At 42.1% G+C, this 26,556-nt stretch overlaps 1 protein-coding gene and 1 long non-coding RNA gene across 13 annotated transcripts in view; one reads left to right on the forward strand and one right to left on the reverse strand.

Annotated features, from left to right (window-relative positions):
- Window positions 1–26,556, forward strand: part of LOC147347610 (uncharacterized) — a 462,458-nt gene that overhangs the window by 25,742 nt on the left and 410,160 nt on the right. Inside the window, exons 3-5 of one of the 10 annotated variants that reach the window (XR_015152342.1) lie at window positions 10,848–10,941; window positions 11,421–11,597; window positions 12,093–12,189. The exons of 6 other annotated variants lie outside the window; for them this stretch is intronic. This is a non-coding gene — a long non-coding RNA (uncharacterized LOC147347610). Of the gene's footprint in view, window positions 1–9,398; window positions 9,634–10,847; window positions 10,942–11,420; window positions 11,598–12,092; window positions 12,190–19,238; window positions 20,497–26,556 lie in introns of those variants that run through there. 3 more of the 10 variants (XR_015152346.1, XR_015152349.1, XR_015152351.1) reach the window with 3 other exon arrangements.
- Window positions 85–2,274, reverse strand: LOC147347612 (uncharacterized). Of its 3 annotated transcripts, XM_086370043.1 has the most exons (3): window positions 1,828–2,209; window positions 1,170–1,329; window positions 85–163 (listed from the first exon to the last, which is right to left on the reverse strand). In XM_086370043.1, exons 1-3 carry the CDS (start codon window positions 2,185–2,187, stop codon window positions 123–125), a joined length of 561 nt encoding a protein of 186 aa, XP_086226169.1. In that variant the 5' UTR covers window positions 2,188–2,209; the 3' UTR covers window positions 85–122. The 3 variants fall into 3 exon arrangements, with proteins under 3 accessions (XP_086226169.1, XP_086226170.1, XP_086226168.1); XM_086370044.1 differs by lacking the exon at window positions 1,170–1,329 and having other exon boundaries at window positions 91–183; window positions 1,851–2,274; XM_086370042.1 differs by lacking the exon at window positions 85–163 and having other exon boundaries at window positions 190–1,329; window positions 1,828–2,202.

Here is a 26,556-nt window from a genome sequence, read left to right on the forward strand (position 1 = left end):
AAAATAATCCATATTCACACTAAACTGCTTTATCGATGTGCAGATCACAAGGTGCTTACCAATTTACATGTGACAAAGTTTGAGTCTTACCTTTGAAATTCTCCTCTTCCTCTTCTTGTTGTTTACTCTTTGACCTTTCCTTTTAATGGCTCATTCTTCAAACCTAGTTAAGAATAAAAATCTCTGCAGAATGTGATCCAGAGAAAAGTCTAAATTTCATAAGTCATTTTTATAACTTGTAAGGAATCATTTAACATCGACAAAAACATTGACAAAGGACTTCCTGTTCAAGAGCAGAGATCGTTTTTTTCTTTTTAGAAAAGTACAACATATTTTATAACTTTTTAATGGGCTCTCATGAGAGTTTATAAAGGACATAATGTAAATGAAAAGGACTTTGTAAACTATAACACATTATACAAATATATTCTTATTTTGATATAATTCTATTCCATGCAGTCAATAATACCAACTAGACTGACCCACTTGTGTTTTACAAATTCTAAAGAAAAAGATTACTAACTTCCGATAGAGACTCCAGACTTGATCTCTTTGGTGCCTGTTCCATTATAATGTAAAATAATCTTATAGCCATTGTGTTTTCTAATCTATTTACATGCATTTTAGACTTATTAAGGCTCTTCGGATGATTTACTCAAGAGGTCGATTTTTTTACTCCTATATCCATTTTCTTCCTATCATGATCATTTTACTTTTCATCTGCCTAAGAAAAGCAGGTGCCCATGCAAGATTTAATTAAAAAGCCATTGCCAGCTCTAGAGCTATTGGTTTCCTACATTACTCTAGTCATGTGAAAGAAAATAAGAACTGGGACGGTATTTCTCAAGAGGCGTTAAGAATTCTTTCTGATGAACAGTTCCCCATCCATCTTCAGGAGAATCTCAAAGGCTTGAGGTGTGTAAGCATGGCTGAGGCCTGAAAAACTGTTTTCAATATTTTCCTGGTTGACTTTGTATGTACCATGGCCAAACCAACCTTCTTCGAGACATTAGTTTGTCCTGATATTTTATTGTATTTCTGGGTCTGGATAAGTAACAGAAAACAAGTCTGTCTGTCTTTCGTCTGTGCCTCTCTCTCTCATTAAATGATCCTTCTTTTTATCTGTCGTCGTCCTCTCTTCCTTTGAAAAAAATTGACTCCACACATACCCTTCACCAGAGGCTGGCCTGGTCTGGAGCCCAAGGAGCTGTTCAAGGTGCTGAAAATATTTCTGCTACAGAGCCAGGAACCAATTAAGTAAATAAAAGCTGTTCTGCTGTTTTCTTTGAGGTCATCAGCTTTGGTCGGACCCGCACCCAATGCCTCATTCTAACAACACAAAGAAGTAGGTGTTGAGATCATATAAAAAAACTCAAACATCTTTAGATAAGGCGAAGGAGAGGAAAGGGCAAGGAGTGGATACATTCAGCCTGGAAAAGAAATCAATTCAGCTTTGCAAACCCCCAATACATATATTTTTACTCTCATCTAATATTACAACTTTTCTTGTCTCACGGGAAAGAAACTCCTGAGTTCACCCTGTATACCTCCCAAATTCTTACATAACATAAACCACAAACAGCCGAAGAATGGAGTTGGTTACTCCTAATTTGTACGTATTGGTGGATTTTAACATGCATGGATTTCATAGAGATTTGTGCCCATATAATAAATGTAGTCGAATTAGTGTGTGTGTGCGTGCGCGCCTGTGTGTGTGTGTGCGTGTGTGTGAAAGACAGAGAATATGAATATTTGTGCATGAGGAGAGAGAAAGGAAAGAAAAAGGGAGGAGAGGGAGAAAGACAAATCGAGCCTAGAAAACCTCACCCCTGGGCTCCGCAAGGCTTTACCTGCCCCCTTGCGATCCCCTGACCCGTGGAGCAAATGCAGCCAGTTAGCCGCAGATCTCTCGCTGGGGTCCCATCGCCGCCGCCGCCGCCGCCGCCGCCGCCGCCGCTCCCGCCTCGCCGAACTCAGCCTGCGCGTGATTGACAGCTGGGCGTCCCGCGTGCCCGCGCAGCCGAGGCCCGCGCAGCCGCTGCCGCCGCCGAAGGGGCGCGGATGTGCAGCGAGTGGGCGGGGCCTGGACTGGCCAGCCCTGCTTCCTGCCTGCGTCCCGAGTCTGGTGGTCCCTGGGCCTTCTGGAAGGCGGGGTCCTGTGGCTTGTGCAAGCGCGGGCCCGGGCATCCTCTCTACCTTGTCCAGTGTTCTTCCCCTGCACAGCACCATGAATGGACCTAGCAGGCTCCACACGCGTATTTTTTTTGGTGGTCGGAGAGGCAGACTCACACCACCCCCATTGGTAGAGGCTTCTCCTGAGCCTATTTTTTTTTTGTCCTTGAGATACGAGGTGAGGAACTGCGCGGCTGGCGAAGCGCTGCCCACCTGAAAGAACCTTCTCACTTCTGTCAGCGGTTGGACACTTTCAGTGTCTCCTTTTGTTCCTGACCCCAGGGACTTACGTGGATGAGATGGAAGAATGATGAGGAAAATGAATTAAATGATGATATTTAAGAAAAACACACAAATACACGAAGGCAAGCACCCTAGAAAATTACCTGTGAGCATCTCAGAAAAATGTGTGTAGGTGTGGGCAGGTTAGCATATAAATACAACGACCCCTGCTTCATGAGACTTTCTGCAGACCCCTGGTAAGTGGCCTATGATGAAAATGATCACTAAAATAGTTAATATTTGCACAGCCATTCTATACATAAGATAACATCCAATATTTGCACAGTGTTTTCTATGTCCCTTTGGATTTCTTTCTATCTGAAGTGACTTGAATCAGTGAGATAAAGTAAGATATCAGTTACATATGCCAAGATGTCCTTAAAATGCGACTTATCAGCATTATTTTGCCTTGTACAAACCATGGTTTTTATTTATCAGCCTAACAAGCATTAGGGAACAGAGAAGATAATTTTGAAGTAGCTAAGTGTTCCCTTCAAACACACTGCACAATTTCCCTGAGTTATATTACATAGAAACATTTACCAGTGAATATCTTATTAATTCATTATTCAACATACATTTATCGAGTGTCTGCCATTTAAAGCACAAAGGGAGAGATACAAACAGAAGCATTTTGGAAAGTCACAGAGAAGAGAGCTCAGGTGAGGTTGCAGACTCCTTGAGCTGTTTTCCAGAGGGAAGCTGTGTTTTGGCCTCAGCCTGCCTTTGTAACCTTGTATTTCACGGCTTGCCTTCCAACTTCATTTCTCATCTCACTGAACATATTCTGTGTTCTTCAAGCACAGCGTGCACCTCCTTCCTTCTCTTTATTTACTTCAGTGGTTTTCTGTGCCTCCCCCCTCATATCTGTGTCTCCAAGTGCTGTGCATTTGGTCCTAGCATGACCCGCATCTTTTTCATACAGCATTCTTTGATACACTTGAGTACGATTCATTGTTCTTTATTTTGACCATATATACACACATATAAGAAAATCTCTATCCTTACCTGTCTTGTACTTATACGTTTATTTTTGCCTTGCATTCAGTTCAGTTGCTCAGTTGTGTCCGACTCTTTGCGAGACCATGGACTGCAGCATGCCAGGCTTCCCTGTCCATCACCAACTCCCAGAGCTTACTCAAACTCATGTCCATTGAGTTGATGATGCCATCCAACCATCTCATCTTCTGTTGTCCCCTTCTCTTCCCACCTTCAATCTTTCCCAGCATCAGGGTTTTTCCACTGAGTCAGTTCTTTGCATCAGGTGACCAAAGTATTGGAGTTTCAGCTTCAACATCAGTCCTTCCAATGAATACCCAGGACTGATCTCCTTTAGGATGGACCGGTTGGATTTCCTTGCAGTCCAAGGGATTCTCAAGAGTCTTCTTCAACACCACGGTTCAAAAGCATCAATTCTTCAGTGCTTAGCTTTCTTTATAGTCCAACTCTCACATCCACACATGACTACTTGAAAAACCCATAGCTTTGACTTGACAGACCTTTGTCGGCAAAGTAATGTCTGCTTTTTAATATGCTGTTCTAGGGTGGTCATAGCTTTTTTCCCAAGGAGCAAGCGTCTTTTAATTTCATGGCTGCAGTCACCATCCACAGTGATTTTGGAGCCCAAAAAATAAAGTCTCTCACTGTTTCCATTGTTTCCCCATCTATTTGCCATGAAGTGATGGGACGGAATGCCACGATCTTAGTTTTTTGAATGTTGAGCTTTAAGCCAACTTTTTCACTCTCCTCTTTCACTTTCATCAAGAGGCTCTTTAATTCTTCTTCGCTTTCTGCCATAAGGGTGGTGTTGTCTGCATATCTGAAGTTACTGATATTTCTCCTGGCCATCTTGATTGAAGCTTGTGCTTCGTCCAGCACATTTCATATAATGTACTCTGCATATAAGTTAAATAAGCAGGGTAACAATATGCAGCCTTGATGTACTCCTCTCCCGATATAGAACCACTCCGTTGTTCCATGTCCAGTTCTAACTGTTGCTTCTTGACCTGCATACAGATTTCTGAGGAGGCAGGACAGATGCTCTGGTATTCCCATCTCTTTCAGAATTTTCCACAGTTTGTTGTGACCCACACAGTCAAAGGCTTTGGCATAGTCATTAAAGCATAAGTAGATATTTTTCTGGAACTCTCTTGCTTTAAATGATCCAGTGGATGTTGGCATTTTGACCTCTGGTTCCTCTGCCTTTTCTAAATCCAGCTTGAACCTCTGGAAGTTCACAGTTCATGTACTGTTGAAGCCTGACTTGGAGAATTTTGAGCATTGTCTTGCTAGTGTGTGAGATGAGTGCAATTGTGCGGTAGTTTGAACATTCTTTGGTGTTGCCCTTCTTTGGGACTGGAATGAAAACTGACCAGTCTTGCGGCCACTGCTGAGTTTTCCAAGTTTGCTGGCATATTGAGTGAGGCACTGTAACAGCATCATCTTTTAGGATTTGAAACAGCTCAACTGGAATTCCATCACCTCCATTAGCTTTGTTCGCAGTGATGCTTCCTTAGCCCTGCTTGACTTCACATTCCAGGATGTCCGACTCTAGGTGAGTGATCACACCATCATGGTTATCTGGGTCATTAAAATCTTTTTTGTATAGTTCTTCTGTGTATTCTTCCTACCTCTTCTTGATATCTTCTGCTTCTGTTAGGTCCATACCATTTCTGTCCTTTATTGTGCCTATCTTTGCATGAAATGTTCCCTTGGTATTTCCAGTTTTCTAAGACATCTCTAGTCTTTCCCATTCTATTGTTTTCCTCTGTTTCTTTGCATTGGTCACTGAGGAAGCGTTTCTTATCTCTCCTTTCTATTCTTTGGAACTCTGCATTCAAAGGGGTATATCTTTCCTTTTCTCCTTTGTCTTTAGCTTTTTTTCTTTTCTCAGCTATTTATAAGGTCTCCTCAGACAACCATTTTGCCTTGCATTGGCATTATTTATATATCTATTTACTCTCCCTTGTTATGCTTGTAAACTCCTGAAGCAAGGATTTACCCACCATCCACTATGTAATCTACACTATGCCTAGTACCGTCAATTTGTAAAAATTGAGTACTCACTTATGGTAAATGAATAAATTAGTGAATGAGTGATGGGATCTGGAGATGAGCCTTGACAGGTTGATGTGTTTTGGATAAATGGAGGAGAGAAGAGAGTGTTGTGACAGGCTTAGGGAATAAAAAAGCAGAAGATTCCGCTTGCAGGCTCAGTTCTCATATTTGTTCCTGGGATGTAGGATCCTTAGGAGGATGGAGAAGGGGCTCCATATAATTTGTTTACTCCCTGATGAAAGGCAGAGCCTTCAGCCACTGGACACTTTATGGTGGCCTCAATTGCTCCTGGGTTGACTGCAGCCTGGTCAGTCTCTGTCTGCCTGGCAGTGAGCCTGCCCCACCGAGGCCACAGTGTTCTGTACCAGGCAGTAGCTTGTGATTAGTATGCTCTCTGTGTTCCTGGACAGAACAGATGTCTTGTCTGCTTTTTTCTGCTTCACCATGATGGCAGGTTCCCAATGATCAGGATCCAATTTCACATTTTCTGAAATCCTGGGCTGAAAAATTCTGTTTGGTCAGTTCTGAGACCCAGCCTCCCTCTTTGCAGGAAATCTTTACAGATTTGTGTGGACAGAGGGTGCAGCAGTAGTTAGCCTTGAGTGAGTGGGGGCAGGTGACAGGATGGAGCACTCTTTCAGATATTTTTTTTCTCTTTCAGATATTTCATTGTTCGCATATAGTCACACTTTGAAGATATTGCAGATTTGCTTCCAGCCTATTGCAACAAAGCAATTATAGCAATAAAGGGAATCCTAGCAATTTTTTGGTTTCCCAGTGCATGTAAAAGTTATATTTACATTATACTGTAATGTATTAAGTGTGCAATAGCATTATATCTGAAAATATAAATAATTTTTAAATGCTTTATTGCTGAAAAATTCTAACCATCATTTGAGCCTTTAGCAAGTTATAAGTTTTTTGTAATAGTAACATAAAAGATCACTGATAATAGATCACCATAACACATGTAATAATAATGAAAAAATGTGAAATATTGCAAGAATTGCCAAAATGTGACTCAGAGACACCACATGAGCAAAGCCTGTCGGAAAATGGTGTTGATGCCCTTGCTTGATGAAGGGTGGCCACAAACCTTCAGTTTGTAAAAAATGTAATTCTGTGAAGCACAGTAAAGGAAAATGCAATGAAATGAGAGGTATATCTGTATATAAACACAACTTACTTTAAACTCTTTATTTATTTACTTATTTGGCTTCCCCTGGTCTTAGTTGTGGCGTGCCGGCTCCCTGATCTCTGCGGCATAGGGGAGCTTTAGTTGTGGCATGCAAACTCTTAGTTACGACCTGTGGGATCTAGTTCTCTAAGGATGGAATCTGGGCTCCCTGGATTAGGAGGGGACGTCCCACAAGGGAAGTCCCACAACAAACTTTTGTACATTTATTTTGTCTCCTAAAACTTTACTGAATTTATTGATCAGTTCTAACTTTTTTTTTTTTTTTTTGGTAGAATCTTTAGAAGTTTATACAAGATCATATCACTCTGAAACAAAGACAACTTTACTTCTTCCTTCCCATTTTTCCCTCTATTCTTTCCTTCCTTCTTCTCTTTCTTTCAGTTCTAATAGAAACTGAGTCTAATTAGTGCTTTGAATTCTTGGAGAAATGAAAGCATGCTTGTATAATGTAAAATGCCTAAGTCTGTGTGATAGCTTCATTCTCCCAGCTTACCCTGGCTCCAACTTTGCTGGTTGCATGCACAAGCCCTAAAAAAATGCCATCTAACTAAATGACAGACCTTGTATAAAGCAGCTTCTCTAAGTTTCAGAGGAATCAGTGCCAAAGGCTTCCTCTGTTTCAGATTGCTGTCATGGAGACAGATAAACATAAGCTAGGTGCTTTTCAGCAGGTGTCCAAATACCTGGGTGGAATACTTGGTCCTCCAAAGTGTTCATATTTATATGAACATATTTATATGAAAATATAAAACCTATTTCACAATAAATAGCAATTCAGTTAGACTTGGGGGGAGTAGTGGAGAGTCAGTGATTTAAAGTTTTTTGGGAACACATTTTAAAGAGGAGCTCATCAGGGATGACTGGAGGGACTTTTGCAAGAGTTCCTCACTAGCTAGAGACAAAACTTTAACTAAGACCCACGCCTCCTGATTCATAATCTACTTCTATTTCCACTGCTTCCTGGTGTGGTATCTGATTCATTCCACACCCAAGGAGGAGGAGGTGTCATTAGTCATTGTTTGCCCAAGGTCCACTTGAACCCGCTGTAATAACAACAGTACAAGAAAGTTATGTATCACTGTGATGAGGCCCAAATGCCCACCGAGACCCTAATGGAGAAACGGGACTTTGGAGGGATGTCTCTTCTATCAGGAAGCAGCAAATTTGAAGAGCAGTGTGATTTGCACAAGTTAGAAATAGTGCTGTTAACTTGGCCTGTCAGAAATAATGAGTGTGGTGCATAATGTAATCCAGTCTGGGTCCCCTGGTTTCACAGGCTCAGAACTTGAATACTGTATTTTTGAAATAATGAAGAAAGTGTATTGTGACTTCTAAAAAATGTTTTGAGTTTCTATCAGCCTAATTTTCCCAGGACTGAGGAGTTATTTCAGCTGCTGTAACTGCCATTCCACCTTTTGCCAGATGGCTCAAAACATTGGCATAAGGACCACATCTTTGGGGATATTTAAATAGTCTTACAGTTGCCTAATCAAATATGTGTCAAAGTAATATTGCTGTATACTGCCTAGAACCTTGGCATTAGAGAGAATGGTAGAGGACTCTTTATTCTTCTTCACCACTCAAGTGGTGGCTTGTAGAAATCCATCGAAACCTAAATTCATTCCTTCTTGACTTAAGATTCTATGCTCTTTAACATATTTTAATGAAATCTCTTTTATTCTTAGCTCTAATTATTTCCTTCCTTGCACTAATATTTTCTTTTCTAGGTCTTCCTTTTCATATTTATTATTTCTACCTATTAGCCGTCTTCCTTCTACTATCCTTCCAGTTGAGGTTGGCTTAACTCAGTTTGAAAGCATTTATTAAACAGTGTCTACAAAACACTTATGCAGATTGTTTTGAAAGATATTAAGGAAAGAAAGATGCGGTCTCTAGCTTATCCTATGAGATCATAACTAAGACAAACTACACTAAGCATCCATATCACATTTCCGAAGCAATGGATGACCTGCTGTAGGGGTGGAATTAAGGCAGATACATGGATCTTAACGAAGTGCCCCAAGTTCTGTGCATACTCAGTGTGTTTGCTGAATGAAAGAAAGCATGATTGGAGTCAAAGTGGAGGACAGACCACAGTACAATGACTACACTCATTATTCATCGTCATTGTGCTCAGTCACTTGGTCGTGTCCAACTCTTTGTGACCCCATGGACTGTAGCCCACCAGGCTCCTCTGTCCATGGAGTTTTCCTGGTAAGAATACTGGAGTGGGTTGCCATTTCCTACCTCAGGGGATCTTCCTGACCCAGGGATTGAACCTGAGTCTCCTGCACTGGCACGTGGATGCTTTACTACTGTGCCACCTGGGAAGCCCTCTGCTCATTATTGGTGAAGGGCTAATCTGAAAAAATGCTTTTTGTACCTTTCCACTGTGTCCTCTGCCCATCTTATGCTCCGGCCATAGCAAGCGAATTACAGTTTGCCAAAGACTTGCTTGTGCACCATCTTGTGCTGGTTCTTGTATGATTCCCGCTCCCATTTGATGAAATCATAATCATCTTTTAAGGCTCAATTAAAAGGTCAGCTCACATGAGAGACCTTCTCTAAACTGTTCCAACTACTGCATCATAAGGGTATCCTGATTATTCCTGTACCTCTTTCTATATGTCCCAGTTTTGGGCTAAAGATATTCAGATTAAGCTTTTGATAATCTTTTTTTTTTTAAAAGGACATTGAGTATATCGAGCACATACCACACAAGATAAAGCCGGGAAGACACAAAATTAGGGAAATCATAACCCTGAATGTAAGAGCTCATAGTCTAGTATGGAAACCTATGCATTACATAAAACCATGTATATGCATTAAGCAACACATAAGGGCTATAAGGGTTTATACTCGATAGCTATTTTGAGTATTCCCAATTTAAGACTCATTAGTTTGGGATTAAAACAGATAATAGGTTACTTGTGAAAAATTTTAATGATTGCCAATTATATTCAGAATATAATATTCTAAATATAGGAGGGTGTATAGTTTGAAGCTACTTAGCAAGCAACTGATACAATAAAGTATCTCCTGTAAAATGATCATGCCCTGCCCCCTTATCAACAGCCTTGCCCTGTGGCCAGCTTCCTCTGGGGAGGGAGAGGGGCTGAGGCTTGCTGAAGATGGGAAGGGGCCTTGAGCAAGGCTGAAGATTCTCATGCCTGTGAGTTCCCACTCCACAGTGTTGGGGTTTGAGGGTGGAAAGCTTGTGTGAAGAAGGAAAGGAAGGGAAGGGTATCTGCATCTTGGCCAACTGGACCTATCTTAAATTCCAGGGAAGCTCAGCCAAAAGCTTGACAGCAGTGAGTCCAACCAGGCAATTTATGCAATGTTGAATTCCAAGCTATGGTACTTGTATTGATTCTGCAGTCCTGGAACCGGAAATGTGTTTGAAACACTGGGAGTAATTTAAACTAAATAATTTTGCATTAAATCTGTTCTGTGCCAAAGAGGAAGCTCAGGTCAGTGACCAGACCAGCTCTTGGAAGGGAACTAAGAGGCATTGGAGGCGAGATTTTTAACCCTCAGAGCATTGAGTTCCTGCTCTGAGTAGAGCAAAGGAGACTTGAGGGGCTGGCCAAATGGTCACCCCTGGAGTGCCCAGAGCCCTGGTCTGGAGTGCTAACTCTCAACCTCAAGAATTACCTTTCCTGCAAGTGTGTGAACAGATAATTCACATAAGAAACTAAGAGATCCAGTAAATATATGGTGAAAACTATACTAATAGCTCACCAGTTAGCAAATAAAAGTTGTGTTGTTTTCTATTTATTTTTTTTCATTTAATGATATGTGGAAAATTTATTAGTTTCCTAGGGCTGCTGTAACAAAGTCCCACAAACTGGATAGCATAAAGCAATAGAAATGTATTCTCTTACAGTTTTGTAGACTGTTTAAGTCCAAAATCAAGTTGTCAGCAGGGCCTGTGACTCTGGATGGAATCCTTCCTTGACTCTTCCTAGCTTCTGGTGATGGCTGGCAATCCTTGGCTTGTAGCTCCATCACTATGACCTCTGCCTCTGTCATCATATAATATATATGTTATATATATAATCATATAATGATTATAACATCATATAATGTTCTGTCCCTGTGTCTGTGTATTCACTGGTATTTTTCTCTTTTTATAAAGATACTTATAATGGCTGGCACTCACCTTAACTGACCTGATCTCAACATGATTGCATCTGCAGTGATCTTATTTCCAACCAAGGTCACATTCACAGGTAGTGAGGGCTTGGGACTTCTAAGTATCTTTTTTGGAACATAATTCAAACCATATCAGTATTGTATTCTGTCACTGTTTTTTCAAAATTTGATTTTTAATGGCTGAGTGCTATTCCATTGTATGGCTTGAGCTTAATTAAAATATCTACTGAAGTGAAAAATTAAAATGATTGTCCTCAGTCTTGGTAAAGAGTTGGAGAAATGTGCATATTTTTATTTTTATATTGCCAGCACATATATTGCTTGATACAGTTCTCTTTGGCTGATTAATTTTAATCTTACTTCCTATCAGAGATGTGGCTTGAGAACTGGGCTGGGAGCTGATAGGCATGAGTGAAAGCTTGTTTTGCAAACCAATCAGGCCCTGAGACTCTGACATCTATATAGGAGCTTACAGCCTTTGAGACAGAAAATAGAATTAAAGTTATCTAAGTAATAAGCAAAGTAAACTCTGTTCCCTTGTCCATTCCAATTCCAGCCTCAGAGAACGTAGGTCTGAAGAAGATGATTCTTTTTGTTGTCACTGCCAGCCCTGGGAAGCTCTTCTGCTCCCTGTCCCTGTCCCTCCCACCCTGGCTTCCATATGCCCTGAGAGTCCAGACAAGCCCCTGCTTCATCTCTGGATCTTGCACACAGCCTGAACTACGTGAGCAACGTAAGCAGGTGGACCTTCTTCTTTTTTTGACCGCACTCCACGGGGTATGTGGTATCCTGGTTTCCCAACCACCAGCAGTGATTGAGGCCTTACCTCCTGCAGTGGAAGGGGAGTCCTGACCACTGGACTGCCAGGGAATTCCAAGAACCTTCTTGGAAGATGGACTTCCCTTGTGGCTCAGATGGTAGAGCATCTGACTACCATGCGGGAGACTCAGGTTCGATCCCTGGGTTGGGAAGATCCTCTGGAGAAGGAATTGGCAACCCACTCCAGTACTCTTGCCTGGAAAACCCCATGGATGGAGGAGCATGGTAGGCTACGGTCCATGGGGTCACAAAGAGTCGGACACGACTGAGCGACTTCACTTTCACTTTCTTGGAAGATGAGTTCCTCAAGGGCCAGGCCTGGCTATGCTCATTTTTATTTACTAGGGTTAAGACAATGATCTGTGCATTTAGTGTCCTAAAACTGGAACTTCTGTGTTGTTCTTTTCAGGAATATTGCTTGGAGTCTATAGCAGACATCTCATGTGGAGACTATTGGAAGAGGCCACCCTGTATGCTTTTACCTTAACAATACTCAGCCAACTGTCTCTCCCTCCTCACTGGCCTCAACCCTATGGCTTTCTGCATTAATATGTATCAGATTCCCAGGGCCTCTAATGCCCTTAAAATAGACAGATGACCACATGACCCTACTCCCTGATAAAGGATAGGCAGCCTCCACCGGTCAGTACAGTCTTTCCCCATGTGTGCTCATCAGAATTCTGGCAGGCTGTTGAGGACTATACCATAGCTGCCCTCGTTTCTTTTTTGGAAAGAAACAGAAAGCAGCAGAAATTTTGCTGGAGATATGCTCAATTTATGAGCAAGGGTGTTGGGGAGGCTCATGATTGTTCTGGAAAGTCTCCCCTTCCTCTTTGTTGCCTGTGCCACTCCATGACATTTTTTAAGATCTTGTGTTAGAGGATTGTAGTGAGAATGATGGCCCAGCCCAGGCTCTGCCCTCCGGTGCAGCCTGCTCAGAGTATCATGGCAACATTGCCAGTGGGAAAAATGCAGCTGAGTCCCTGTGATTGGCGCTGCTCTATTAACAACGGGAATGTGAAGGATCTCAGGTGGGAGATGAGAGTGATAACAGAAAAGCTATTTCTTTTCATTTCCCCAGTGTTTATAGACTCTGAGCAAAATTGCTAACAGAGGCATCTCCAATTTGAAGTGCTAACGCTTTGGTACCATGTTGGAATAGAGACTCTTGATTAACAAATGTGATTGAATCACAAAAGCACAGCAAATTGCGGCATCGCTTTCATTCTTTACAATAATCAGGTAACGAAACATCACTACTTGGGGGGCTGAATGATGGAACAGCAAGCTTCCAATTAGAATGCCTTCTTCCTACAGGAGCCCCGATTGTACCAATGTGTGTGAAAGGATGTTAGAGAGGCCGCTCAGGTAGGGAAGAGCTGCCTGGGGCGACTCCAACCTTTAGTCTGGGCCTGAGAACTGTCTTAATGGTTTTCCAAAAGGGCAGTAACACAGTTTGAGAACCTTTCTCTTCAGAGAGCTTCTTTGAAATAGCCTTTTCTCTGTTACCAAACACACTAGACCACCTCTGCTCAGGACCTTGGCTCCCTGCTCTCCTTAAACACACACACACACACGAATGTATACACATGCACACACACATTTGTACACATCCATCTTTGCTTCATGTGTTCTCTGCAGGGTTTCTGTGATATTTTTGATATTTTCCCCACCGTGTCATAATTAGAAACTAATTGCAAACTATTGAGTGTTTGCTAGGTATCAGATACTGTCCTTTAACCTACATGATCCCATTAATGCTTCATATACCTGCTGGCTAGCAACTGTGAGCGTCTCTCTTTTGCAGATGAGCAAACAGACTCAGAGAAGTTACAGGATGTGCCTCCGTCCATGAAGGTAGAGGGGAGAAAGCAGAGTTGTGAAGTCAGGTCTCTGCAGCACTCCCCCCGTTTTGATGCAAGAGGCATCAAGGAGTAGGCGGGAGCTAGGACTCACAGAAATGGCTGAGCCCCAGAGTCCGCCCTGTCGGCATCTGCTGGCCTACGGAAGCCTGCACCTCTGCTGCAGAGGTGCTCAGAACTAGGTGCCTTTGCTTCTGCCCTGCAGAGTTTGGCTCTCACTACTGTAGGGCGTGGAGCCGAGGCTGCCGGACATTCTGGTTTCTGTTCCTGCGATCTTGTCTCATAGTGATCCCCTCCTGCCTGCCTGCCTCCTGACAGTGTTGGCAGCAAGTGGAAATGGGATAGTTTAGGACCTGGGACCCTTTACTGGAGCACTTACACCTAGATCAACATCTCCTCGAGCAGCAGAATACAAAGAGGCTGTAGGGAACTAAAAATAATTGTATTTATTATGATAAATAATTATTTACAAATAATTATGAACAATAAGATACAAAAAGGCCAAACTTCTGAGACTCCAGGAGCCAAAGCAGGGTATTGTGCATGAGCCCTGCACACAGCACCTCCAAAGGGGTCTGCAGACCTCCTAAGTCATCCCATCCCACCTTCCCAATCTGCTGATCCATTCCCCACTTTCACCCATTATAGGAGCCAGGCTGCCCTCTCGGGGAGCCAACAGGGTCCCTGTTATTTGTTTTCACTCTCATGCTGCAGAAGGAGTCCCAGTGAAGCCTTGCCTGAGTTCCTCATCTGGCCTCTCATCAATTCATACTGAAATTTCTGTTGGTTACAGTCCAAGGACCCGAGTCAGACAAAGAGGTTCTGTCGACTGACGGAAGACCTGGGGGTTGACTTGCTCACTTTCACTCGCTCACTCATTCACACACTCACCAGATGATTTTTCGAGTGCCTCCTCACCCTTTTGCGATGCACTGTGATAGGAGCCTGAGGTCCTGTGGGGGAACTGATCAGGTTTGATATCTTTCTGGAGTTGACGTATGTTATCCATTTCACCTATTGGGAGGCTTCCTTGTCACAGCATGAGGATGACAATGCCAACCTCCAGAAATCGATGAGAGTATTAGATTAAATGAGAGAATACATGTGAAAGTACCCCGTAAACTCTGATGTCCTGAAGAAACAAGAAGCATTGCTGTCATTTGTATCTTAGTGGATTATCAAGATGGGACCTTGCCTCTTCTCCTATGATTCCTGCCAAGAACCAACATCTATTCTCTTAGCATTCCTGAAATTAACTTTTAAACTGTATTTGAGTTCCTACTATGCTCAAATACATTATCTTATTCAATCCCTGAGAGTGTAGTGAGTGTAGAATCATTGCTCAGGGCATAGTTTAGCTTCTGCCTGTTGCTGCTGCTGCTGCTAAGTCGCTTCAGTCATGTCCGACTCTGTGTGACCCCATAGATGGCAGCCCACCAGGCCCCGCCATCCCTGGGATTCTCCAGGCAAGAGCACTGGAGTGGGTTGCCATTTCCTCCTCCAATGCATGAAAGCGAAAAGTGAAAGGGAAGTCACTCAGTCGTGTCCGACTCTTAGCGACCCCATGGACTGCAGCCTACCAGGCTCCTCCATCCATGGGATTTTCCAGGCAAGAGTACTGGAGTGGGGTGCCATTGCCTTCTACTTTGCCCTAAAATAAAAATAGCAACATTTTATGTTTATTTTGTGCACTGTACTTTTTCTGCTTAGTTGTGTATCACGGACAACTTTCCAAATATAATCCTTTCTTTGCTGCTTTAAGACCACTCTATTCTTTTTAACAGTTGCATAATACTTTACTATATGGTTTAACGTCATCTATTTAATCAGTTCCTTCTTCATAGGCATTTATAGTGCTTCTAATTACTCTCATTGCGAACAACACTTTAATGAAAATCCATGCATATATGTCTTTGAGGATTTGTGCTAGAATTTCTGTACAATGAAAGTGGGATTGTGTGTTGGGGAGAATTTTTGTTGAATATTTTGATTGATGGTGGTGGTTTAGTCACTAAGTTGTGTCTGACTCTTGCGACTCCATGGACTATATAGCCTGCCAGGCTCCTCTGTCCATGGGATTCTCTAGGCAAGAATACTGGAGTGGGTTGCCATTTCCTTCTCCAGGGGATCTTCCCAACCCAGGAATCAAACCCGGGTCTCCTGTGTTGCAGACAGATTCTTTACTGACTGAGCTATGAGGGAAGCCATTTATCTTTCCAAAAGGCTATGCCAGTCTGACTGCCTTATACCACATATATGAATAGTCCACATTCTTGCCAACATAGGCTACGATCTGTGTTTAAAAACGTTTGACAAACTTATGGACAGAATTTGTATTCGATTATTTACTTTGTGGTTCTTTAACTGTAAACAAGCCTGATCTTGGTTTTTTTTTTTTTTTGCCTTTTAAAAGTTTCTTCTATAAATTGATATTTCAGATCCCCACTCCAGTACTCTTGCTGGAAAATTCCATGGATGGAGGAGCCTGGTAGGCTGCAGTCCATGGGGTTGCGAAGAGTCGGACACGACTGAATGACTTCACTTTCACTTTTCACTTTCATGCATTGGAGAAGGAAATGGCAACACACTCCAGTGTTCTTGCCTGGAGAATCCCAGGGACGGGGGAACCTGGTGGGCTGCCGTCTATGGGGTCGCACAGAGTCGGACACGACTGAAGTGACTTAGCAGTAGCAGCAGCAGCCATTCTTCAGGGGCTTTTCTTCACTGAGTTGTAGGATGTCTTTATATCTTTTGGAGTTTAAGATTTGTTAGATCCGTTGTAAGTAACTGCAGCCCACCAGGCTCCTCTGTCCATGGGATTTTCCAAGCAAAAGTACTGGAGTGGGGTGCCATTGCCTTCTTCGTTGTAAGTATGTGCTTTTCCCTATTCCTGCTAATGGGTATTAATCTCTTCCCTGAGAAACTCTGCAGATTATAAAATTTCCCTCTTCTTTTGGAACACCAGATACAGAATCTTGGTACTTAATTTTGGGGAATAGAATGATGTCATAGAGTTACAGAAAAGAGCATCAACTTTAAAGATAGGTAGTCTGACATTGAATATTTGTTCTATCATTTACCATCTGGGAGACATTGGGAGAGTTGTGTGATCCCTCTGAGCTTCTGTTTCCTTATTGTAAAATGAAATACTAATGTCTACCTTCTCCAAAGACCATATCTATCCTGAAAACCTGGAGATGTTGAGAAGTTCCTCTTCTGGAAGGTTTGGGGCATATAAAAGGTTTAAGAAAGAAGGACCTCTTGGTGGTAAAGTTATATAGACTAGGGTGATCTGGTGACTTGGAATAGAGTTCCTTTTGCCATATTGGCAAATAAGGCTTTTTTCTTTTTAATTGAGAAATAACATAAAATAAAACTTGTGAATTTAAGACAAATTTGATGAATTTGAAAAGTATATAGACACTTACCTAATTACCACCCAAAATAAGATGTAAAATTTCCATCCCCTCAGAAAATTCTTTGCATCTTTTTGTGTTTTGGGTCATGCCGTGCAGCCTACGGGATCTTAGTTCTTGGAGGAATCGAACTTGGACCCCCTGCATTGGAAGGGCGGTGTCTTAACCACCAGACCATCAGGAAATCCCTCTCTGCATCTTTTTTGTAACTTGAACTAGCCACAGCTTTCTGATTTCTCTCATAATGTGTTCATTTTCCCTGTATTTGTGTTTCATATAAATGGAATCATTCAGTGTATACTCATCTGTGTTTGGTTTCTTTCACTCAACATAATATTCTGAGATTCATTTGTATATCAGTAGATACTATTTTTAATCACTGGGTAGCTTTCCATTGTAAAGATTTACCATAGTGTATCCATTCTTCTGTTAGTAGACACTTGAGGTTATTTCCAGCTTTGACTACTTATGAGTAAGAAGGCTATAAACCTTCTCATGCAGGCCTTTTGGTGGACATATATTTTCATGTCTTTTGGGTACTACAGGAAGCTCTTCGGGTCAAGTGTATGTTTAATGTTATCAGAAACTGCCAAATAGATTTCCAAAGTGGTCGCACCATTTTACAACCCCATCAGCGGTGTAAGGGAGGGCCACTGGGTGTTCTGAGCCTTTTTGACTTTAGACCTTCTAGTGCTTGTGAAATGGTATTTCACTGTGGTCTGGCAAGTTGGACTATCATGCTTTGTTTTCAGCAGATCTCTCTGTGCATATGTGCTTAGTGTATCTTTCTTTTTTTCATGTGTATTTGCTCTCCAGTGAGATCTGAAATTCTGTGAGGGCATAGCCTCTACTTATTATGCTTTCCTTAAATACTGGACTACACCAAACACAGGGCCAGGTATGTAGTGGGTGCTTAATGTCTTGTTGATGTCTTCCTACTCAGACATGTTTGTAGATTGTTTTGTAAGGAGAGCGGATGAGGAAGGGCTGCTACCTCCAAGGCTCTCAAACCCTTATAATTGCATTGGTTCCCTTGGAGGTAGTTAGGAAAGACTGGCTGTGGTTCTCTCTGTCTCTCTCATTCTCTCTGACAATTAGGTAATTAGACAGGGCTTCTTAGCAGCTGCTGGGTGTGGGTGGCACTTTCTTGAGACAAGGTCTGCTAAGCAGTAACAAGTTCAAGAGAGCAGAAAAACAGACAAGTTGGGCTTTCTTACTGGCCAACTCCCTTCTTCTATCTCAGCTGGCCTCCTCCCTGCATTCGCCTTTTGATTGATGCTATAGAGTGTCAAGAAAATGGTTCTTTCTTTGATTTTTAGATTTTTATCTCCTCTCACCTTAATATATTCCCATTAAAAATGAAATGGACAAATGAAACTGTCTGTAGTATGAATTTTTTTTCTTCCAAGAATTTGAAGAAAATGGAAAACAGTTGACAGCCTAAAAATTCTCTGAAGACAATCATAGATGGCACGGTGACTTATTTTGCTCTTTAAATGTTGTGTGCATGCAAGAACACAACATGTGAGGCTCTTCTCTATGGTGGAAGTCAGATTTTCCCATGTGCAGCAGTGGTCGGGGGGTGGACATCTCAATCAGGACTGTCTAGCACCGGCTCTAGGAATACCTTGCAGAGGACTTGAGGCAAGGTACAGCTCTCCCAGCTTTCATGCCTTGCTGTTGGAGGAGTTCATCGAGAGGATGTGCCCGCCAGTTGACCGTTGAGCAGGAGCTGGGTGATCAGAGCCTCTGTAGCCCCTATCCTTGGAATATACTTTCTGTCCACTGTTCCCACAGTAGGAGCTGTTTTCAAGGACATAGCCGCGAGAGAGCAATTGATGAGTGAATCAACATCTGGAGTGACTATGTGACTGAACTCAATTAAGGGCTCTATATAAACGTTTAAGATTCTGGTGTGTATGGGGGGGGGGTGGGGTGCATCCATCAGATGAGCCTTGCTAGTGACTCTCTTTGCTTACTAGACCTGCCATCTACCGATCTGGATGGTTGGCCTCTTCTTTCTGTGTCTCCTTGCCTCTGAGCATAAGGGCCAGTTTCAGACTTCATCTAGGGTAACTCCTGAGGTTGCAAACAAACACTTGGCCACCAACCCCCTCATCTTAGCTGTGACTGGATCAGAGATTTGCGCGCACACACACAATCAGAAAAAAAATGTTGAGGTTTCATTCAAGTGTTACTAGCTTTCTTTAATTACTGGGGATAATGCTTCCTTTTATTATATTTATTAAAGCTTCTTGTTTTCTTTTGTATATTCAGTAGATACTGATTACACACGTACTACATGCAGGCTTTACGATGCATGCCGGAGATGCATCTGTGAACCAGACCAGACCTGTTCCTGAGTTCAGTGTGGCCATGACCCCCCGACAAGCAATCAGAGCGCATTAGAAAGGAGTATGTGACAAGGGCTGTGGCGGATGTTGGCCAGTGGTGCCGAGTGCCTCACTCACGTCTTGGGATCAGGACAAGCTTCCCAGAGTAAACTGCATCCAACTTGGAAGGAGTGAATCAGACTTAATTAGGCCAAGATGCAGGAGTCACTGTTTCACCTGAGGGCTCAGCAGATATAAAAAGTCCAGAAATGGAAAAGAGGAGGGTGCTCCAGGACCTGACATTTAGTGTTGCTAGAGCATGGGGACATGTGATGAGGACAATGGTGAGAGATAAAGCTAGGGATGAAAGCAGAGGCTAGATCATGTCAGGTTGAGGAGTCGGTCCTGCATCTTAATAGGAATTGATGCTGTGGATTTAAACAAAGCAGTCATATAATCAGATGTGTTCTTTAGAATGATAACTCTGCGTTGCTGTGTGGAAGCTGGGGAGGGATGAGACTGGATGTGGGAAGACTCCTGGAGAAGATGGGGGTCAAAGCTAGGGGGTGTCGGGGGCTGGGGAGAAGCAAAGGCTTTGAGAAATGGTTACAGCTTAGATTCTTGCCTGATTTCCTCAGCAGTGGTGTATTGACCAGAAGACTCAGGAGGACTGGAAACGCTGGGAATCCAAATGACTTCTTTCAGCCCCCTGTGGTGCCATTTCTGAGCTCAGATTCAGTAATTTAGAGCTGAGTGAGACTTAATGAAATCACCAAGATGAATTCCAGAGTGTATCTGACTGTGTGAGATTTTTCTGAGTGTGCAGGAGACATGCTAATTGCCAACTTTCTTCTTTTCTGAGCTGCATGGGGCTAAAGACCAACAGAATGTATTCCTATGAAAAAAAATATGCAAGTGTTTCAAAATAAGCAGCCCTCTCACAAGTATATTGCTCCTTAGTTCATTGTTCTCTGTGCAGAGGGGGACAAAAAGGACCCCAGATGCCAGACGTGAGACTCCTGGTCCATACTACAGTTGCTGTGGGGTTTCTTGGCTATTTGGTGTTCAATAAGTCTTGGTTTTTATTTTGCTGATCATCAAATTTTCCAATAAAATATTCCCCTCCTCTCACCAAAGCTATTATAGTGTCTTCTCCTTTATGGTTTCCAAAGGTGAAAGATAGTCACCTATTTAGAGTCAGCAGGTTCATCACATGGGATGAATTAAACTTTTCAACTGACAGGAACTTCTTAAAAACTGGCTTCCCACTGAAAGGAAAAAAATTGATGATGACTGGTTGTCCACTTGTAGTTTAATCAGGGAAGTTATAGCCTACACCGTTGCCACATGCCCTGAAAGCAGAGCTAAGGGACCATTAAAACCACTGGAGAAGACTGTCAGCTGTAGCCACAGGCTGTGATCCCCACCCCTCCCCAGCAGTCCTCCACCACAAGCTGGCTTTTGCTCACCCATGTGGAGAAGAGGGGTGCCCACGCCTGGGCCAGGAGCATCCGCTGCTGTTTTGATGATGAACATCCAAGTCCTCAGACTTACCAGGTGGTTCAGTGGTAAAGAATTCACCTGCCAGTGCAGGAGACATAGGAGACTTGGCTTCGATTCCTGGGTTGGGAAGATCCCCTGGAGGAGGAAATGGCAACCCACTCCAGTATTCTTGCCTGGAAAATCCCAGGGACAGAGGAACCTGGCGGGCCACAGTCCATGGGATTGCAAAGAATCAGACATGACTGAGCGACTAAGCACACATGTACGTATATATCCAATTCCCCATCATCTCACCAGGGGAAAGCTGTCTCCTTAGTTCCTGAGCCATCTATTGGGATACTGACCTCTGCCTTTTGCTTCTGCTGAGTCCCTAGTCCTGGAGATACTGCTAATTTATCTTCAGCTCACTAAATGTTTGTCCTACTCAACTATATTGACTTTCTGGACACATAATCTGACTTGCCTATTTGGAAAACCTTCCCCTCCGATTCCTCCCTCACCCGTGCTTGCTTCCTGGACTTTGGTTCAGATCTGTTGTTCTACTTATTTCTTGGCCTCATACTTTGCTTATAACCAACTTTATTTTCTGCTAGGTTCACAGCAACTGACTCTGGGACTGACTCTTCCAGTCTGCCCTGTTTTAATTTCATTTTATTTATTTATTTTTGGTGTCTAACACATGATACATAGGGGCAAAACATGAAAGAAAGCAATTTATTTTGACTCTAATACAGATATTCACTGAGATCACACTGGCATTTAAAGGTCAAATGGAATTCATCTGAACCTTTATTTTTCTGGCAGTGGGATGCTCCCAGTCTCTCGAGGAGGGATGGGGGAAGCTTCTGAATGCATAGGATGAGATGGGATGTTTTCCTTCATTAATTCTGTTTACTTGATTCTACTGAATTCATCCAGTTTATTGCGCTTGTCTCAGCCTCAGCACCCTGTTGAATTAATGAATATTATTCCAGGCTGGAAACCCTCTGGTGTGCTTTAGCTCCCAGGAATACCATCTCCCCCAGATTGAGAGGGAGTCTGCTCTTACCAAGAGCTTCAGAGTTATAGAGGGAATTTATCTTACAACATTGCAAATCACTTAAATCAAATGAATATATCCTGCCTGATTAAAAGTCTCCTCAGAGGAGATCATCACAAGCATTTCCCATTGGCTTGCTCTCCTCCCCAAACTCCTGCATTTACTGCTTTAGTTTCTTGTGTCAACTGCCAGCTTCAGTGAGCAGATAGATAGTTCTGTTGCTATTTGTTTTTCTGCCTTTGGGGCTTGCCTTCCCTATTTTAAGAATCCAATCAGAGTCTTCTGTGTGCTGAAGTTGGCCCATGCTGGCTAGAAGGAGGTGATTGTTAGATATTCAGGAATTCAGGGCCCACAGGTAGTTTGAAGTTGGGCAAAGCAGGAGTGTTTACACCACAGACCTTGGTAATTGCTATGAATTCATTGTTGTTTTGGTTTGTTTTTGTGTTCTATTGACACTGTGTCTAAGCACTTAGTGTCTTCAGAAAGCTTACTTTCTGGAGAAGCATCTTTTTGTCCCTCTTGCCAGCAGAGATGGCTGTTGTAAATTGTGATGTTTTTCTCTTCATCACACAGGCAGCAGTAAGAAGGCTTGTAGTTGAATCTGCTGCCAGGTGAGTGGAGATCTTTAGAGAATGTGCTGGGGTTTTCCATCTGGATAGATCTGAGCCTTTGCTGGTGTGAGGATAAACTGGGTCTGTTTCCAGAGTTACGTCTCCTCTGTGCAGATGTATCGGGGTGCTTAGCACCAGTGGGGACAGGCTCCTTATAAAGACACTCGTGTTTGTTTGGCTTATTTTTGTTCATTTGATTTTGTTTTTTATATTCCACAAGGAACACAGTAGAGATTACCAGAGGGGAGGGAGTGAGGGGGAGTCAGGATGGATAAAGGCGGTCAGCAGATGAAATGAAACTCTTCTTGGTGAGCAGGCTGTAGTGTATACAGAAGTTGGATATAATATTGTGCACGTGAGACATTGTTATCAACCAATGTTACGTTAATTAGGAAAAGAAGAATACATCTGTGAAGCTCAGAGATGTAGCCACATCCTGTTTCTATGGAAGAATAAAGGCAAAGACCAGAAGGAGGGGAACCAGCAGAATGAGAGTTGAAAGTCAGATAAAGGGTCTTTATCCTTATTTCCCTAGATAGTGAAAAACAGGGACGAAATAGATCAAATGGAATTTTACCAAGATTTATCTTGTGAATTGACTGGGATGAGAAGCCCACTAGAGGGAGGAACACTAGATAGTGAGCTGTTTTGATACATAACTCTCCATTCCCCCACATCCTATACTCTTCTTAACCTGTTTCTTCAAAATTGTCTTCCTTTACTCCAGATGAATCCGACAGAGGTTCTGTTTTCTTTTTGCTTTAGCTTAGTTGCTCAGTCGTGTACAGCTCTTTGCAACCCCATGGACTACAGCATGCCAGGTTTCCCTGTCCTTCACTGTCTCCCAGAGTTTGCTCAAACTCATGTTCATTGAGTCGGTGATGCCATCCAATCATCTCATCCTCTGTCGTCCCCTTCTCTTCCCACCTTCAATCATTCCCAGCATCAGGGCCTTTTCAAATGAGTCAGCTCTTCGCATCAGGTGGCCAAAGTATTGGAGTTTCAGCTTCAACGTCAGTCCTTCCAGTGAACACCCAGGACTGATCTCCTTTAGGATGGACTGGTTGGATCTCCTTGTTGCCCAAGGGACTCTCAGGAGTCTTCTCCAGCACCACAGTTCAAAAGCGTCAATTCTTTGGTGCTCAGCTTTCTTTATAGTCCAACTCTCATATCCATACATGATTACTGGAAAAACCAAAGCTTTGAACTAGACGGATCTTTGTTGGCAAAGTAATGTCTCTGCTTTTCAATATGCTGTCTAGGTTGGTCATAACTTTTCTTCCAAGGAGCAAGCATCTTTTTGCTTGGCCCATGCTAAATAATTCATTAGTGTTTCCAATGAGACTTAATTCTTTTGCTTCTTTATGATACATCACTGAGAAAATTGCTTTAATAGAAAACCCAGTTAAAACCCACTGCCGGTAGCTGCAGGGCCCCTTCAGTGGAAGATTAACACTGTTTGGCCTTTGACTCTCACTTCATGGATGTGTTCAACCATCACCCCGTCGGCCCAACGTTTGTGAAACATCAGTCTGGGACTAGAATGAAGTTTTGTGATAGAATATATGGGGTAAGACAGTGACCTGGAACTCTGGGACCAACTAGTCTTCCGGTTCTTGGGCCAGAACAAGAACAAGGTCTCCTCCTCAAACAACCAAAAGAGTTAGTTTGGTATAAATTGATATAACAACCCTGGGGAGTCAATTTGACTTAATCTGTTGAAGTTCCATCTGTGTGTACTTTATGACCCAGAAATTCAAGTTCCTGGTATCTATTTTAGAGAAAGACTTAGGTGAACCAGGAGACATGCTATTGCCAAGCATCATTTCAACTCACTCTAAGAGAAAGCAACAAGACCCATAACTTACTTTTTCCTGGACTCATCTTTCTCACCTGTAAAATGGGAATAGTAACACATGGAGGCTTGTTTTGAGTTTCAGATGAAGTAATGCCCATAAAGCACTTTGCACAGTGCCTGATATAAATTTCCAATAAACATCAAGTAACAGTTTTAGTTTTAAATTAAATTTTAATTATATGCAAATATGTCATCTCATAAAAATATTGAAATGTTTCAATAAGAACAAGTGTTCTTCAAGCCACTTCTCCTCCTTGATTTCATTCTTAGCCTTCTACCCTCTACTGAGAGGTAATTACTTTTGCCATTTTTGGTGTATTTTCCCTGGCCCCTTGCTATGCATTGAGATATATAAAATTTCTTTTTTGCCCCAGAGAAAATACATAGTATTATTCTATATCTTTTTTTCCTATTCAGCTGTGATTTCAAAATCTACCCAGGTTAATAGATGTTAAATAACTTTATTATTTTTAACTACTGCAGAGTCCCTTATTAAGTGTGCATGATATGTTTTAAAGCCATTTCCCTATTGATGGATATCTCAGTGAATTCTAGTGTTTCACTTACATAAGCAATGTTGGAATAGATACCTTTCCAGCTCTCTTGTGCAAGTATTTCTCTGGGGAAGCCATCAGGAATTAGATACGTAGGATCATAAGGTGTGCACATTTTTAGCTCCAACCAGTTCTGCATAATGACCAGCAAAGTGACTCTACCAGCTTAAATTTCAAACCATGACACACGGGAGTACTTCTTTTCCATTCTCTCTTGTCAAACTTGTCAACAGTTTTAACAAAAGCTAATCTTAAGAGTGAAAAAAGAAAAGGTATATCATTTGCGGTTTTAACGTGCTAATGACCAGTGGGGCTGAGTATTTTTCATGCCTTTCTTGGCCATTTATATTTTCTTTTCTGTGAATTGCCTGGTAATATTTCTTATCCATTTTTCTACTATTAATAAGGAATACCAATCCTTTGTTCTCTGTGTTGCAATTATTTTCTTCCAATTTTTGCTTATGTTGTCTTTTGATAAATAGTTTAAATTTTGATATAGTTGTATTTATCATTCTTTTTGTCATTAAAAAAAATTATTTTGTGTCTTGTTGAAGAACTTTCCCTACCCTCAAAGTCATAGCGATATTCCTTAATTTTTTTTAACACTTTATAAAGATGTTGTTCAGTCAATAAGTCATGTCTTGACTCTTTGCAACCCCATGGACTGCAGCATGCCAGGCCTCCCTGTCCCTCACCATCTCCCAGAGTTTGCCCAAGTTCATGTCCATTGAATTGGCAAGGCTATCCAACCATCTCATCCTCTGCTGCCTTCTTCTCTTTTTTCCTTAAATCTGTCCTAGCATCAGGGTCTTTTCAAGTGAGTTGGCTGTTTACATCAGGTGGCCAAAGTATTGGAGCTTCAGCTCCAGCATCAATCCTTCTGGTGAGTATTCAGGGCTTTAAAGATGTGTGTAAGTTTTTTACATTAAAAATATATTTATTGTTTATTTGGCTGTGCCAGGTTTTACTTACAGCATGTGGGATCTAGTTCCCCAACGAGGGATTGAACTCAGGCCTCCTGCATTGGGCATGCAGAGTCTTAGCCACTGCACCACCATGGAAGTCCCTAAGTCTTTAATTTATGTGAATTGTTTTAAATTCATATGAATCTCTGTATGAACAAATTTTCTTTTGCTTCAAAAAATGTTATTCCCAACATCACTTATTGACTAATCTTTTTCTTCATAGGCTTACAGAGTCATCTTTCTCTTTATTAAATTCCTACATATTTATCACTCTGTTTTATTTTTGATTCTCCTCAAACAATCCATTTACTCAGACACTGATACCATGTAATTGCTATAGTTTTTAATGTCTTGATACTTGGCGGGGCTGGTTCCAGTTCTGCCCTTTTATAAAATTGGCTCTTCTTGACCGTTTGCTCTTCCAAATGAATTCTAGAATCAGTTTGAATGTTTCATGAAGAAACCTACTGGGCTTTGATTGAAATCATGTTGAATACATAGCTTTATTCTAGGGGAGTTGATGAGGATAATGATACTGTTGATGAAGATGACAAGGATGGGTTTCTGATTTCTGCCAGGGCATTTCTTGGAGTTCCAAATAGGGTCCTGTTGGGACAAGTGGAGATGATTGTGATGTGATGAACCATCTTTTCTTTTTACCATTTGTCTACTTAGATGACCCCTTTCCCCTGAATTAAGTCCTTCAGAATACAGCACAGAAGAGATCTGAAG

This window comes from Bos grunniens, chromosome 23 (assembly GCF_055505025.1).
Source record: "Bos grunniens cultivar Pamir isolate PY7600 chromosome 23, Bosgru_T2T1.0, whole genome shotgun sequence".
In the NCBI taxonomy this organism is placed as follows: Eukaryota; Metazoa; Chordata; class Mammalia; order Artiodactyla; family Bovidae; genus Bos; species Bos grunniens.

What these genes read in the sequence shown, in the direction of transcription:
- LOC147347612 (XM_086370042.1), bottom strand. Translation starts at nt 2,187, where the DNA reads ATGCCCGGGCCCGCGCTTGCACAAGCCACAGGACCCCGCCTTCCAGAA. An exon ending in AAGCCTTGCGGAGCCCAGGG is followed by an intron (nt 1,330 to 1,827) that starts GTGAGGTTTTCT and finishes TTGTGTTGTTAG; the next exon opens with AATGAGGCATTGGGTGCGGG.